Here is a 17,350-nt window from a genome sequence, read left to right as displayed (position 1 = left end):
GTACTACTACAGTCGCGCGTTACCTCATGCCAGCGCCGCGAAGGCGGCGACATCGAACGCCGCTCCTGTAAAAAAAAAGAACCGTTTCCTGGCGGGTGCGAGACTCGCGACGGTTGCAGTAGTTTCACAGTTTTATTTCATCGTTTGCGTTTGTGTCGTTTCATTAAGACGGCGCGCAGCAGCACAAGCGAGCCGCGCGCGTTAGGAGAAGGTGTTGTGAAGCCGCGCTCTTATCGATTTATGCAAAGTGCGCGCGTTTACCGCGCGCTACGCGTAGGATGAGTGCGACTAATTTTCACACTTGCCGCTGTCGAAGAAGGCCGCTACTGTACTGTCAGCGGTGGTGATGAGGGCACTAGCTCGCACCGTCTTGTAAACCCACATGCATGATATATATGGCAAAGTGGGAAGATATATGGTAGGAGTGGGAAGTTCCACAGTGCTGCAGTCCACTTTGGTGGAACAGGTTGTGTCTACCACAAGTTATAAAAGACGCGTGGCCGAAGCAAATTGGTAACTAAAGCGTGTCATTGCGTCTTGATAATTACTCTCCGCCCAAAACAACCTCCACACATAAAGGCTTATCTTAAACAAGTTTCTAGTGCTCAAATTATTCAGTACAGCCGGCAATTAGAATGCCAAAAAGTTAGTTCATTTGTCGCTGCTTTCCGCCAGCTTGTTTAAGAGTTCAGTCCGAAGTTAATGCCTGACTCCAATTAATAAACTAAATTTGACAGCGTACATGACCACATTTTTTTCTTCGAAAAGGGGCCGCCGTTCACATAAAATGCTGCCAGTGAGCACGGTCCGACGAAACCTGTGACAATCGTGGAACTCATCTAACTGTGCAAGCCATGCCGGATTCCATTCCGTCGACACTCGATCGCTCAAAAAATAAATAAGAGAGAAAGAAAAGAAAAAACAACCGCCAAAGCGCATCTCTGAAGCCTGAAAGAAGTGCAAAGAATTAATTCTCGGCTCAAGGCCGGCCGGAAAACCCTGGACAACCAGGATACCGAGGCAGGGATCAGACGCAGCTGGGGGTCCCCGATGAAATCAGGCGCAACATCAGAGTGGACTCGATACCGAGGAACATGTGCACCAGGAGTATAACAAAGGGAGGAGAGCGGCGACAGCCAAGGGACGCTGATAGACAAGCACGTGGACTCGATACCGAGGAACATGTGCACCCGGAGTATAACAAAGGGAGGAGAGCGGCGAGAGCCAAGGGACGCTGATAGACCAGCACGTGGACGCGGCTGAGTATACGCCAACCTGCGCGGCTTCACAACGGTCTTCGTCGACGCGACCGGCAGCGTTCGCATGACTGCCAGCGCGAGATGCACCCAGGGCAGCGCAAGTGGAGGAGGTGGCCATCGCCAAGCTTGGCCACCACCGACCACGACTGCCACACGGTGCCTAGGTATACTTTGTGGCGCAAAATGCATTTCTTGAAAAGGGACAGAAGAAAGGAAGACCAGTTCACTTTCTTTTATCCTTTCTTCTATCCCATTTCAGGAAATGTATTTTGCGCCACAAAGTATATACCTATATAGGAAATCTAAGCACCAGCTTGCCCAAGCAGAAGTCCTTTTGCCACATGGTGCTGTGTGACTCGAGGCGGGCGGCGAGAAATACTGCAGGCAACAAAGAACGACGACGGCAGCAAACGACAAGCGTGAATCGAGTGGTACCCGGCGGACGAGGCGTCGGACCGCAACGCCAACCACAGCGAGACGGCACACGCCGAGGCGCGCCCAGAGCCACCTAGAAAAAAAAAAAAAAAAGAAACATTGGGCGCGCTCGCTAAACTGACCGCGCGTCGGTCGACTGGCCGTTCGTGGTTCAGCACCAAGGACCGAATGACCGAACACAACGAGATAACCAAGGCTTCCCGCCTGCCTCGCAGAATCCTTCCACCCCCTTGCTCGGGGCTGAGTCGAGAGCAAGCTGTTTTATTCAGACAGCTGCAGACGGGCTCACTGCCCAGACCGTCGCTGATGCACAGAATATATCCCGAGATGCACCCGGCAGACAAGTGCAGAGTCTGCCGAAGGAGGACGACCGGCTTCGCACGCGTACTTGCTGTAGAATTGCACCAAGTACCAGGAAGAAGCCAAGTCTGGGAGGGTCCCGCCGCAACTCGAAGCAGCCGCAGGGAGCGACGATCGAAAAGAACAACTCTGGGCTGTCCAGCAGGTCATCGAGGCGCTGGCCCGGCAGGGACCCAGCGAGCCGGCAACAGCGAGCGGGGACCCAGGCCGCAGAAGACGACGTAGGCCCCGTCCGGAACGCGCGTTTTACTGCAGGCTCAAATAAACGATTTACCGATCGAATCTCGGTTCAAACTGTTTCAAACCATGTCATGATGTATAAAGACTGAAAGTTGCCCAAGTCGGAACGGATTAATAGGCAATATGCGCAGCATATAACTAGGAAACACGCAATGAACGACAAATTGTACGCAACGTTACATGTCTCGTAAAAGCAGCTAGTATAAACCGCACGTACAGAAATGTACAATACAGTACAATACACAGAGCAATATACACAGTACAATGTGCAATACACGGAGCAATACATACTGTACAAAGCCCGTAGGCTTTGCTGATACCAAAGGATGGACGGATCAAACAAAAGCAAGCCCTATAAACAATTACAATAAATCAATAAATATAGAAGTATCTTATGGGCCATAAGGGTCCCTTGTTCACGATAAAACTGGAAAGGAAACGGCTCTTGCATAACTACAGATTAGGTGACGCACTGTGTAGATGGGTCGGGTCTAGAGATTATCAAGGGAATAGTTTATCGCATGGTGTCCTCTGCATGTGTACGCTGACTCAAACGGCAATCTCTTCGATAAAGGCATCTCCACGCCGACGAAGACTTCTCCATGGCGTCTTGTCGTTATTGTCCTCCCCCCTCCTCCACTTAAATCAATATATACAATTGTCCTCGCTTGCACGTCGGGCCTAGATGAACGATGTACAGTAAACCTACAGACACAAGTTTTTTTTTTCATTCTTGGCTTCTCAACCTTTCTAATGAATTTCTCTCTCAGCTCTTTCTCGACTAAAACATGTCAATTCTGACTTGATTTCAGACTGGTGAAATATTCTTTCTATGCTCAATAATCGCTCATCTGGAGGGAAAACGTTAATTGCTGGAGAAAAATGAAGGCGATAATATAATCTTGAACTTCGCGCCCTAAATCACCGCTGCCACGCCATTGATCGTTACAAATTAACTGCAAAGTATTTCCCTGAATTTGCGCCGTGTTTTTGGCGCAGGAAAATTTATGAATAAAGCTTGCTACTGGTTGAGTGCTCGGTTCTTTAATGATACATATGTAGCACTCTTTCTTTTTATTGATAAATGATTAAATGGCGTCGTCAAAATTCATGACGTCATCGTGACTTCCATCGGTGAGGAGAACGCGGAGGAGGAAATCTGGAGGGAAAAAGATGTATTAACAAGATTTAGTGATATTACCAAATTCTATCAAAATCGGAGGCGAGTATTACCACCGCCTCACACTAAACTGAACAGAGCTGAGTCTGTTACTTGGAGGCGACTACAAACAGAAACTTATACGAGTGCCGTGCAACTAAAAACTTTCTACCCGATATATACGAGAGCGATATGTGCAAGCTATGCAAGTCTGTTAGAGCCACCCTTCAACACATGTTGTGGGGATGTGAAATATACCAAAATAAAATGGCAGTCTCCCCAGAAAATCTACGGGCGCGGTGGTCGGTCGTGCTGCTCAGCTCAGAACTCCAAGACCAACTTTGGGCCGTCCAGCGAGCCAAGGAAGCCGCACGGGAGCAGCAGCTCCCAGTGGCCATCTAGGCGGCCCCAGGCCCGGGCCTCCCAATCGCCGGATTCCAAATAAAGTTATCACACACATGACGAACTGGTACGGAAAACTGCGGGTGGCGGCGCCATGGGCCAACACCCTCTAGAGAACTAGGAGGTGTTGCATGGGCACCGTATTCTGCGTTTGAGTGCTTTTTGATTTGCCGCGCCTCCTATACGGTAAGTGTGGCTGCTTTGATATTGCAGACGCGTAATTTACTTTATAAGTGCCAGCTGGCCAACAATAAGTGCTGCCGGCGGTGGCCACCATAGTGATGGCGCAATGTCTTTGGTGTTGCGCGCTGCTAAGCCTAATGGCGCGGGATCAAATGATGAAACGCCCATGACGTGCATTGGGTGCAGAATTGATCCGGAGTCCACGACTACGGCGTGCCACATGGTCATATCGGGGTTTTGGCGCGTAAAACACCAGAATTCTTTTTTAAATGGTGTACATGGTAATAAACGAGAATGGGGTTTACCGGGGGGCCCGATTTTTATTAGTCATATCATACGACGCCAACAAACACTGACACCAAGGACAACATAGGGGAAATTACCTGTGCTTAATAAATGAAATAAAGAAACGATAAATTATGGAAATGAAGGTGGATGAAAAAATACAACTTGCCGCAGGTGAGGAACGATCCCACAACCTTCGCATGCTTGCCGCAAATGGCGAACGATCTTCGCATGCGAAGTTTGTAGGATCGTTCCCCACCTGCGACAAGTTGTTTTTTCATCCACCTTCATTTCCATGAATTTCATTTCGATGAATTTATCGTTTCTTCATTTCATGCGAAGGTTTTGGGATCGTTCCCCACCTGTGGCAAAGGTGTTTTACAGCACCTCTACCGTCCAAGGAAATTTTCGTGTCGTAAGCAAAAAAAAAAAAAAAGGCTCCCGAAGATAGTGAAATGCCGGGCCGACCCGCGGCGGAGGTGAAGCAGGCGTTAAGCACTCCCCATACGTGAGCCGATCCTGAAGACAGTGCAATGCCGGGCCGACCCGAGGCGGAAGTGAAGCAGGCGTTAAGCACTCCCCATACGTGGGCCGATCCCGAAGACTGTGCAATGCCAGGCCGACCCGAGGCGGAAGTGAAGCAGGCGTTAAGCATCCTTCATACGTGGGCCGATCCCGAAGATAGTACAATGCCGGGCCGACCGGCGGCGGAGGTGCAGTTCGCCATTAAAGGGCGCACATACACAGCTTCGCTGGTCATCTTTCTTTACAAAGTGGAAGGGCACCGAGTTTTTTTCATCCACCTCCATTTCCATGAATTTATGGTTTCTTTATTTCATTTATTAAGTACAAGTAATTTCCCCCATGTTGTCCTTCGTGTCAGTATTTGTTGGCTTAGCATGATATGACTAAAACATGGTGATGACGTTTTCGGCTCCGCAATCACTTCCGGCGCATGCAGTTAGCAAAAGCATGGTCTTCAAGATCAGTATCTGTACGCAGAGGGAGTCATCGCTGGGGCGTGGATTCGTGCACCACCCATATTATGCGCGATATACTATTTGGGAGACCATCAGGCGTCGCTTCATTTTGTTCTGACCAAAGGCAAATTTACTAATCCCTGTGTATACCTATATTTCTTGACAGAAGCATAGCCAGAACTCGTACTTCGAGGAAAATCTGCCATTAGAGGGACATTGAAAAAAAATAATAACTTGAGACTCTTTTCAAACCCGCTTCAGGTAAAACCCCTTAAACTTCGTAAAGTAGCGACACTCTCCTCCTCCGCCTTCACTCCTCCTCGTTTCTCCTCTTTCACGCTCCCTCCTCGACTGTGGCGCCACCTACACTGCTCGAGCGTAGCAACGGCGCAAAATGCGCTCCTCGCCACTCCTTGACGCTTCTCGAGCAAAAATGGCGCTGAAGCATGGCGCGAGGGCCCACGTGATGCTATTAGGCCAATAGTGACGCGGCGTCGGCCAGAGCACGCGAGGAGGAGCTGGCATTGTTCAAAGTGTGGCACTACTTTACGAAGTTATAGGGGTTTTAACGGACCCCGCCTTTTTCTTTCTTTCTTTTATTCTTCTCTTTCGCGTTTTTGCTGAGTGGCGCACTTCCGGGGTCGGTCTCGCGCGCGAGCTGTTGCGTTTGTCTCGTTTCGCGCAGCGGTTGATTTTGCGCGCTCTGCACGAGAACACCTGATTAGCGGTATAAGTCAGGGCCACAATCACGAGCCCTGAGGCAGGCTCGAGAGCTCGGATCCAAGAGCATGATCGCGGCGCTCGAATACGGCAAAAAATGACATCGTTTCGTTCTCTTGATGAAATGAGCGCTGCGAAGACGCGGACGAAAGAACACATGTACGACAGACAAGGCGCTACTTCCAACTAAAAGTTTTTTGAAGAAACAGAACTTTAAATAGATGCAACCAAGAACGGCCCAACGTGACATCACGATCTCCCTATCTCTCGTTCTCTGTGCGCGCGACGTGGGTACAAGCAGACGAAACGGAAGTACATCTCTTGCTACGCTACGAAGTAAGACAAAAACACGTATGTTATATGTTTTATCATTTCTATAAACTTTATTTCATCTATTCAAGTAACAGATTAAACAAATAACTGATGGTGCCTTGAATGATTCTCGAAGTCATGCGTCAGTAAGAGTGACGTCACAGCACTGCCATATACGTAGCGGCACTCTCCTCCCAGTGGCGCTTTCCTCCTCGATTCTGCTCGCGCGCCGGCTGCGCGGGCTGCGCACGGCACGCTTCTTCCTTGGCTCCCGCGGAAGGGCCGCAGTATTCGATGGAGGCGCGTGATTTAGGACCAGTTGCGTGCCCCAGTGGTGTAGAAAATTTTGAAAAATGGTAATAACACTATCGAGAATGTTGAAGGTTTACTTATTTAATTTATTAAGCACTAGTAATTCCACCTACGTTGTCCTTGATGTTAGTGTTTGTTGGCTCTTTATGAGAAGGTTCCGTGATGACAGTCATGCCCCACTTACTGATGTCGGCAGCGGAAGAGACCCGGCGGTCTGAGCAAGGGTGCTCGGATGTTTCGTACAGTTGGGGCAGGAGGTGCAAAACACCGCAGTTGGTACGAACAACTACAAACACGATGGGCGCGAACTCGCAACTGCAGGCCCAACTACACACAGTGTATAGCTGAGCCTTACAATGCGCATGCGCGCATGAAATGCAGAAAGAAAAAGAAGTGGAAGCGAAGAACGTGATCGATATAGCCACCCATACCTATGTCACACCGTAAACGGAGGTAATGTGACGATTCTAATCTACCCTCTGTACAAAACTCACACGTGAGACATGTAGGATTCACGCAGTACCATCATCAATATGACTACGCACAGTGGTATAGCCAGAACTTTTTTTTTTTTGGGGGGGGGGGGGCTTGTGAGAGGGGAACGGATTTGTGTTGGTATTTGCTGCCCAGCTCTACCCATAACATCTGCCCGGTGTGCACGTGGTCTGAAAGAACCTGCCTCCCTATGAATATCGACGTTAAAGCTAGTAGCATTGAAGCAATGTAGAGATACACTGGCCGCGATGACAATGCCGAAACGTGCATGCAGCCAGCTAGGTTTCTCTCTCGCGCTTCACACTGCACGCGCTGCACCATCTTGCGGTGCCGCCTCGAAGTTTGCGGCAAGAAAATTTGAGGATTTTTTTGTCATGGAAGAGCGGTGCATATGCAGTGCATGATACACACGTACCTAGTATACCATTTGAAGCATTTGAACACTTTCAGCACTACGCGCAACACCGGTGGTGGCGAGTTGTAGATGTAGTAATTCCTTGTCTTTGAGCTCCCGCTGCTGCTTGTGGCCACAGTGGCCAGTTTGACTAATGTACGCATAATGCAGATGAGCAGAATCTCGTGGATTACTTCCGGGCTACAGCAGATGAATATGGTCTTTGGACCCTTGATTTTGAGAGGATGATCGAGTGCAGCGTATGCAAGAGCATCAGCTTTTCCGTTGCCAGCAATAGCAATGTGGGAGGGAATCCAGTGAAACTTTACTGTGAAGCCTTTGTTGCCAAGTTCTTTCACAAGGGCTAGTGATTTGCGCGGGACAGTGGTAGAGTTGTTCCACCAACGCATGCGTTTTATGCTTGAAAGCCGAACGCAAGCCGCTCGCCTCCTCATAACCTACACACTTTAGCACAACATGGGCCTTTATGGACGTCGCTTTATTAAAAATGCTTACCGCAAGTTTTATTGTGGTAGCTGCGCGACAGTTAAAACGGACAAATGACTTGGGAGTTTAGAAATGCGAGTCATTCTTGGTTCATTTCTGTGAGGGACCGGCGGAAGTCTGTCAGAGCCCGCGCTTTCCGCTGCTCCTCGAGGAGTCGAAGTCTCAGCTCTTCGCCTTCCATCTTCGAGTGCAGCGCGAGGACCCCCAGCGTGCCGGCGAGCTCGATCTCGGCTCTGCGCAGCTTCCTCTCCACGTCGTCTTCGAAGAGTGGACTCTGCAAAGTTTAGAGGGACACTTAAAATTAAAAAAAGAAAATGATCACCGGCGATTACGATATTCCCTAGTGCGAAACCTGAGCGCAGCTGTATGCGTGTTTTCATTTCGCGATATACTGGCTGGCGTATAGACAATCGGTCTCGTGCCGCACGTACGTTGCAAACGGAACGAAGGGTAGCGCCTCCAGTATTCCGGCAAGTGCGGGCGGTTTGCCGGAGCGGCCTAAAGCCCCTGAGCGGCCAGATTGGTGGCGCCAGCTGGTGGTGCAAAGCTCAACCACACAAACACAGAGCTAATTACTATATTCTGCTTAGATGCAGGTGTAAATATTCGACAGTGGCGTAATCGTGTTCACAATTACGCCGCTGCCAAAAATTTGCACCACTAGCGAAGCAGGATATAGTGGGTTACTGCAGTTTTGGCTCTGTGTTTGTTTGGTTGAACTCTACGCTACCAGGCGGCTGCAGCGATCTAGCTACGTCCCCGCAAATCCGGTAATCCGCCCAAACCGCTCCCGTTCACCGGAATAGCGGACAGGCTAAAAGTCTCTAATAAAGACGTCTAGCGTGTCCGCTATTCCGGCAAACTGGGGCGTTTTGGGCGGATTGCCGGATGGTGGGGGGTAAACGTGAGCGGCCGGAGCGGTGAAGCCGCCTGGTGTTGTAGAGCTCAGCCAGACAAACACAGAGCTAAAATTGCAGTAACCTACTTTATTCTGCTTCGCTGCTGGTGCAAATTTCCGGCAGCGGCGTAATTGCGTTCACAATTCACCAACCTGCCCGCTCAGGTTTACGTCCCCGCTCATCCGGCAAACCGCCCGCGCCTGCTTAGCGTGTCCGGTATTCGGGCAAGCGCGGGCGGTTTTCCGGTTTAGCGGGGGCGTCAAGGTGAGCGGCCCGATCGGTGGCGCCAGCTGGTGGCGCAAAGCTCAACCACACAAACATAGAGCTAATTGCTGTATTCTGCTTAGCTGCTGGGGTAAATTTTCGACAGTGGCGTAATCGTGTTCACAATTACGCCGCTGCCAAAAATTTGCACGAATGGCGAAACAGGATATGGTGAGTTACTGCAGTTTTAGCTATGCGTTTGTCTAGTTGAGCTCTACAATACCAGGCGGCTTCAGCGCTCACGTTTACGCCCCGACCATCCGGTAATCCGCCCAAACCGCTCCCGTTTACCGGTATAGCGTACAAGCTAAAGGTCTCTATTCTTAATACCGCGAGAGCCGGCGCGTGGGTGACGCGCGGGCGCGATTCACAGACGCCGCCGCCGGCAAACCTCCTAGACGACGCGCGCTACTCTGGCGCCATCTCGTAGCCACCGTCGGCGCGCTAAGCTTTTCCTCTCACGCTTTCGCCATACCCTCCTCCACTTTGCGCCTCATGGTTCCGCTGCACACCTCCTCGTGCCTCTTCTCTCTCTCCGCTTTCTTCACGCCCCCCCCCCCTCCCCCGCTGTGCGCCGTGTTCGCTCTCATCTTTCGCTGTGCTCGTTCGCTCGGTTACGCCGGGAACGCCGACGCTCGCCGCAGGATCGGGCGCTTAAGAGCTGCGCTCTAAAATGGTTCTAGCTGTGTTAATCAGTAAACCAACTTTAAACAACACTAAACAATTGGGCTCCAATCCACACTGTGAATGTGGTTAGCCAACGAAGCTGGTCTCGTGACCGATAGCCTATGGTCACGCACAGAGAGCTTGCGATGTCACTGGAACCACTGCCTCCTTTACCAGATGCCTGCGAAATGGTTCGAGCTCCCAGGGCAACAGGCCTGCCCTCAGTTGTGAACAAGTGTCGCGAGGTGGCGTTCATGACCACACTATCATCATGGACGGTGGGAGGTGCCGACGGCTTGTGACCCAGTGGATGATGTTTACATAGTCGGTACCGCGATGAAACCACGGTCGGCACAATCATTTGGGTGCACTCTTTAAAAGCTGGTTGTCTGGCTCTAGTACATCTGTCGCCTGTAATGCCTGCAACCATACACTGAGCTATGATCAAGGTTAACGGCCTTCGAGATTGGCGTGCACCCCTGATGAAGATTTCAGAAGCCACGCGAGGTAGTGCCCAGTGGGTATGCCAGCCACATGTGACGCTTGCGACAGACACCAGTGGAGAGAAAAGGGAAAGGGTCTGGCAGCTGGTTTTCCGCTCATGCGGCAGGCATCTAGCAAAGGAGGCAATACCGAAATAGAATGGTGGTGCCATCTGTCACCTCTACAGAGAAACACAGCAAAACATGCCACGCAATGACAGACAGTGCCATTGTTCAATCGCAGAGAAACTGACATCTTTTTAACAGTGTCACTGCAGATGACACACACTTGTGCCTGGCATAGGCGTTGCTTCAGGAAGCAAAAGCCAGCTTATGTGCTTAATTCCCTCACTCATGCAACAATGCTTGAACGCATCAAAACAGTTTTATAGATATTTCATGACTCCATAATGCATACTACATGCATGAGCATACCTCTATCAGGAGTGATGGCTGCATCCTTGCCAAAGAATTCAACGGACTTCGCAGCTTCTGCAGTAACCTACTTTGGTTCAGCAATGAAACAGTGCCAAAATTATTTTTGGCATTGTATGAAGTTGCAAACCCTCTAAACACTAGAAACGATACTGCCAAGCATCAGCACACCCTAAATAATTTATTACACTTGTCTCTATAAACCAGTTTCGGTTTCATTACCCAGGGGGTGGTTGTAACTCATAACTTAGATACACATTGGCTCAGTTTGTTCCTGCGATTACTGCGGCTGCCACATGCCAGCGTGAACAAAGTGTGTCCAACACTCTTTGCTACCTTTTTTTTTTCTACGACCAATGTTATCATAACTAGCTGTATCACTGCCCAACAATGCCAAAGCTTACTCTGTGTCATAGTGGCATGTCTGGTGTTCCGAGACTAACTTTAGCATCAAATTAAAGTATCTTACAAATGTTTCCTGACCGCGAGACTTGCTAAAAAAACGACACTTGCTAAGTGTCGTTTTCTGATGTGTGAGAAGCATGTGGTTGCATTATGACTTCGAGCATGGGTGTCGGTACTCACTGAATAGAAAGTGAGATCGGTGAGTGACGAGGTAGGACTGCTGTGATACAGGCTAGATAGACGCTGTTGTTAAAGAGTTCTTAAAGGTACTCTAAAGACCAAGGTTAGTGAGTTTAGAATGGTGAAGCATTCCTTCAGAACTATATATTCACTTACCTGGAGCAAAATAAGAGGTTGATTATTACTGGAGAAAGTGAAGGCCACGCTTTGCCCTTTCTGAATTTCGTGCCTAAACCTTGATGACTGCGCGTCTATGTCACATTACTGATTTCAAGGTATCTGCTCACATTCAAGCCATTTTGGCGCATGAAAAGTTCTGAGCACTTGCTATACGTTGGCCTTTTGGCTCCTATAGAATACAATGTACTTGTTATTTACCAAAGAACAATTAACTAGACCTGTGCAGACGTAGTCGAAAGACATGAAGTCACACCAAGCAGGCGCAGAAAATTCAGGGCAGGTTTGCCACAAGTCTTTTGTTCTTGCGTCTCTTCCGACTGCTCAAAGCCTCTTCTCATGCTAAGTTTGGCAGCTTTTCTATTTCAGAAGTAGAATGTACCAGTACAGCTGAAAATTCCTCTAGTGTCCTTTTAACACCAGATTTTAAACATTCTAAGGCAACATCGGCACAGTGGATTGCAAGAGCTGAAATAAAGACCAATGCACATGTACAATGTATGGTGCATATAAAGGGTAATTACGTTATCATCCTCGGAGAGACTAGCTGAAATTAGGTTGGACACTTCGTAGGCTCTTGCCAGGACGTCGCTGGGGGTGTGGGATATCTCTGCCAGCTTCAGACCTGTGAAATAAGTGCGACAACGGTCAGGAAAGATTAGGCTACGTACTACCATGCACGCGCATGTGGTAGAGTTCTGACAACTTTAAAAATAAATGTCAGTGCTTAAGAAGGGCTCCCTAGTGGGTGGTGTACTTAGGACGTGGCCACGCACTAACCGTAGTTAGGCTCGGAGCACGTTCCCCTGGCCAGCCTGTGTATGTACCGCAGTCTCGTGGCACCGGCGTCGGGACTGTCATCGCCTTCCGCCTCGGTCTCGGTCTCCACTTCCATGTGGTAGCTGTGGGACGAGAACTTTAATACCGCTTTGCGGCTAGGTGCACAGGCACTCCATGGGAATATGCAAAATTTCTCAAGTGCATACTCTCACACACATCTTGTCTGACCTAGCTAAAATGGCAGACCTTTGACTAACACTGAAAAGAAGGTATAGGCATGTAAATTAGGGAGCTTCAGAAACAGCAGATACGAAGTTAGGGGATCGCTATTGGCTGGGACAACAAAACAATGTGTAAAAGTGCAGCAGAATCTAAGTGAAGTTTGGGTTTTGCACATGTGAAGTATCGATGACAGTAGGCTAAGCCTCTTGGGTGCACTATTTCTAAAATTCCCTATTAGGGAGTTGAAGAACAAAAATACTAGCACAGATATATACTGGAATACCGAAAGTCATGGGCAAGAGGATGAACGTTATGGGCAATCTGCTGTGAAGCAGGGCAATAGCAAGTTAAGGTCTTTCTTTCTTTTTCTCATTCAACTGCGCTTCCTCTTAACTCTTTGAGATCTATAGCGAGATTCGTGGCAAAAAAAAAAAAAAATCTGCAAGAACTCTGTTTGGCGACGAAACCTGCGTCAAGGGTGGGAGATAAACATGCACCTTCCGTTCAGCGTGCTAACACCAAGAAGAACCCAAAGCACGCATTATTAATAAACTCTGGTAGTAATCGTAACTTTAATATCTAAGCAGCAGTGCCGGTGGCAACATCTCGTGATGCTGTGTTTACCCAAAGCATGCTGAGCTTTTATTCAACATTCATTATTTACATGCTGCCTGTTCATGCTGTTCACGCATCTGTCTGGTCTCCCCATAAGAAATACTTGATAAAAAACTCTGGTCTGTTCAAAATAGGACTGCACGTGTTATTTCACATTGTTATGACTATAACAAAAGCATAACACAAATTAAACTCGACCTCTCACTACAGCCCTTGCATGATCGTCGTGATACAGCCCTGCTACCATTATTTCATATATATATGTCCATAATACAGTGCCATGAGTTTGGCCTCTTGAAACTCCTCATTACAGGTCACAACGGCTGCACAATCAGTTCAATTTCACGTGCATCTATGGAAAGACTAATTCATTTAACTACTCTGCTCTTCCAAAAGCCATTTGCCTTTGGAACGACCTTCCTAAAACTATCGCTTCTGAGAGTGACCAAGGAAATTTCCGGCTTCTTCTAACAACGCATTTTTCAAACTACATATCCCAACATGTCATTTTTTTCTTGCCTTCACCATTATTAATGTGCAACTGTTTGTGAAATACTGCTTCATTATAACCTAATTATGTCCCACTTGCTTTGTAATTCTATTGATTATATTTTACTGTGTGAAAGGTTATTGTTCAATGACCTGTTGCATTCAAGAGCACTCGGTTTGTCCATTGTACAATTGTAACACCAAATTACTGCATGTTAGCACATTTATTACACTGTATCTTTTTATATCTATTCACATATGTATTCTAATTACTGTATGTTATAATCTTTGAGTGTACTCTCCCACCTTACACAATGCATCTAAGGGCCTGTACAGCATCGTTAAATACATAAATAGATATGCTCCATGGAATGTTTGTGTGTTTCTTTTTTCTTATGTGGAGGGGGCAGAGAGGACCTCTTGACCATATGTTTCTGTCTGGATTTTATCCTTCTGTACTGTGATAGTCATGGTGCAGCAATGAATATCAAACTATATCTTTTGTATTTTTTACTCATCTGGTTGACACAAGTGTATCGTCAGCGCAATGCTAACTACCACGAACGCACTTTTGTGCATTTCTTTTTCTCAAGGAGTAGTCGTGCGATACCCCAATGTTTCTCGTACAATGCGATTGGTTACAATGCCACGTGGTGTCGCCACTAGCATGTCGTCGCTGCTCCGCGATGCAGACAGTACACTCTCTACACATAACCCCAATATATATATCAGCGCTGTAAAGTCCGAAGACCTTGTTGTCTGGTAGACCAGGCTTCAAGTACAGCAATATGCTCGAAGAGCCGAGAGCAGTGCATCTTCCAGTGCCATTTATTCCAGCAAAAAGATGAAGAACTCCCGTCATGCCACGTACCTTTGATCACCGCACTTCATTTTCTTTCTTTCTGCGTGAGCTATTTCTTTGCTCTTATTAACGCTCATGGCCCACAAAGTGATATGGGTGCATTTCTAGAAAGCGCAAATATTGTATACGCCCATGGCCACTTAGTCGTTTCCAAGCTTTAGGCGACATATGCATTAGTATTCTTACAAACACTGTAGTCAAGCTGAGAATTGGAAGCATCGTTCGAATCCATCGTGTTGCAAGAAGAGGTGGAACGCACAAGAGATTAGAAGGCATGCGGTGCTTACTTTATGACGTTCGGGTACATGGATTCCAGCTGTGTCATCATGTCAAAGTGAGTGGCGATGATCACAAAAGCCTGCAGGATCAGGGAGGAGCAAAGTATGACAGAGAGCACAGAGGCGATTTAAAGGAGTATGCTGTGCCCAGTTATATATCCAGGCATTTAAAATATAAATTGAATCAACCTGTGGGGTCTAATGTCACATGGGTTGCGAGAGACTGCGAAGTGGGGAGAGTGCCTGATTAATTTTGACAACCTGGGGTTCTGTCACATGAGCCTAAATCTATAAATGCAACACCCCCATCTGAATGCTGCCACTGTGGCAGAAAATCGAACCATGACCTTGTGGCCAGATGCAGAAAGTGATGGCTGTTGTGGCAGACATCCACACACTTTAAAGGGGCACTAATAGCAAGAATTAAATAAATTTACATTGTGGTGTATTATATTTCTGGAAGCCTGGAAACGTTTGTCTTATGTCGAGATTACTTAGTTGCAGAGAAATTTCAGAACATAGAGACCAAAGGGGCCATATGATTCACCGGCGATGAATGGGACCACTGAATGAGTCCCAAATTTAAAGTTAAATTACAGGGTTTTACAAGCAAAACCCATAATCTGATTATGAGACAGGCCACTGTGGATTAATTTTGACCATCAGGGGTTCTTTAATGTGCACCTTAATGTAAGTACATGGGCATTTTTGCATTTCGACCCCATTGAAATGCAGTCACTGTGGCCAGGATTTGATTCCACGACCTCGTGTTTAGCAGTGCAACAGCCACTAAGCAACCGTGGCGGGTGTAGGAGTCCAAAGCTGTGCCCATGATCACAGAGGTCATACTCTTTTGTGCTCTACTGCATGCTTCGAGCACGTACGGAGACGATGCCACAGCCAGCACATATTAGCAGATAGTGCCAACACAACAGCTTGAGGACGTACCACCAGCGAGTTCTATGCGAAAACCTAATAAAAATTGCCAAACTTCATTTTATTTTACGTTGAAGAGCCAATTAACTGTAATTTTTTCTTTGTTATGAATGGCTGACCATCATCGACCAGCTATAACCAGGGCATATGTTGCATTATGGGAGCTCTTATCGTACCACTGGTACCATACTTCTACAGCGACAATGTCAATACTACTTTATATGCTTATGATCTTCTTACTAACACAAAAGCTCCATTACTGGTAAAAGTGATGATTTGACTTTGGAACACTAATGCATCATTTTATCTTGACTAAATGTTTGCATTTTGTGTCCCTCTAAGGTAATTACTACTCGAGGCAAGCTTACTTGGTAAAACTTTATTGAATAGTGTGCACTTATGTGGTGCTAAGGCACTCAGGTTACAGCTTGGCGATATAGTTGTAAAATGTAACACGCGTGCGGTAATAGTAACTTTTGTTCAAGTCATACACCTTACAAATTTTACACCCACTGGGGCTTATCTTGTTTCTAAACCATAATCATCATCTGTCTTGTAGGCATTTCCTTTCACACCCTACACGCACCGCTTTCCTGCCATGAAAGCAATGCCGTGCTAATGTGTATGCCGTTCGTGATATGAAAGTACCGGGTGCGTAGCATTAAGGACATGCAAGATACATAGCTAAAATTTATTGTTTAGGGACAAATTAAGCCCCAAAGAGTGCAAAAATCTTTCTTACTGTACACTTTCTGCAACGGTTTAACATCTTTAGCGTACCGAGTGTGCGAGGCATTTGAGGCAATGGCTTCAAATCGCCATGCACATTAACATTCTCTTTCTTTCTGTCTGGGCACTTAACTTCCTCCGCACAAACATTTTGGTCACCTATCTAGCACACTTCTTCCAAGGTATCAAATTTAAGTATGACGCTGGAAATGAAGTCACATGTTATCCTAGTCGCTTTATACACCGACAACAGCGACTCAAGATCACCACCTCCTTGAAAGTTACAAAGTCCTTTGTTTTTGGGGCGATACAAGCATTCATAGGCCGATTATCATATGTGACAATAAATACAAATGGGCGCTACCAGTTGTTGGATGCCGTTTAGGGGGCGAGTTTCTCTAGAGGTTGGAGGCCATCATGAGTCAGAACCCACGAAACACTGATTACGGCCATTTCTGAGTAGCTTCAGGTGGCAGAGTCAATATTCCCGAGCGCGATTTCATAAGGATCCACTTATAAGGCCCTGTGTGACCTAAGAATGTCTGGTCGTGAATTTCTATTGCTGTGTCGCCCTCAGTGCAGCATCCGTGTTCCAAATATCTAAACCTGTACGCTGCTGTATAGTGCAGGCATCACTAAGAGAAAGGACTAACAAACAGCCATGCAGTGATAAAAATTCGCTCAAGGACACTATTGCTGAAGCAGTGCACAACATCAACACACACTATCTGACCCGAGTATATAGCTGTTATCGAAGCAAACTTCAGTCAATAATTGAGGCAGCTCATGGTGGCCACACAGCTTAAGACAGTTCACATCTGTGAGGCGCATGAGTAATTCCTTTTTGCTAATGCAATTACACTGATGGCAGTGCTAGTGCAAAATTTC

At 47.4% G+C, this 17,350-nt stretch overlaps 1 protein-coding gene across 5 annotated transcripts in view; it reads right to left on the bottom strand.

The window, feature by feature from the left end:
* Nucleotides 1-8,017: 8,017 nt before the first annotated feature.
* Nucleotides 8,018-17,350, bottom strand: part of LOC135914582 (mutS protein homolog 4-like) — a 92,511-nt gene continuing 83,178 nt past the window's right edge. For all 5 annotated transcript variants that reach the window (XM_065447499.1, XM_065447500.2, XM_065447503.1 and 2 more), the window contains exons 19-22: nucleotides 14,807-14,877; nucleotides 12,332-12,453; nucleotides 12,076-12,176; nucleotides 8,018-8,317 (exon numbers count right to left, since the gene is read on the bottom strand). In XM_065447499.1, the coding sequence (XP_065303571.1) occupies nucleotides 8,123-8,317; nucleotides 12,076-12,176; nucleotides 12,332-12,453; nucleotides 14,807-14,877 (489 nt within the window). In that variant the 3' untranslated portion in view covers nucleotides 8,018-8,122. The remainder of the gene's footprint in view (nucleotides 8,318-12,075; nucleotides 12,177-12,331; nucleotides 12,454-14,806; nucleotides 14,878-17,350) is intronic.

This window comes from Dermacentor albipictus, chromosome 6 (assembly GCF_038994185.2).
Source record: "Dermacentor albipictus isolate Rhodes 1998 colony chromosome 6, USDA_Dalb.pri_finalv2, whole genome shotgun sequence".
Classification (NCBI taxonomy): domain Eukaryota; kingdom Metazoa; phylum Arthropoda; class Arachnida; order Ixodida; family Ixodidae; genus Dermacentor; species Dermacentor albipictus.
Note: the sequence above shows the minus strand (reverse complement) of the source record. Positions and strands in the feature narration are given on the sequence as shown.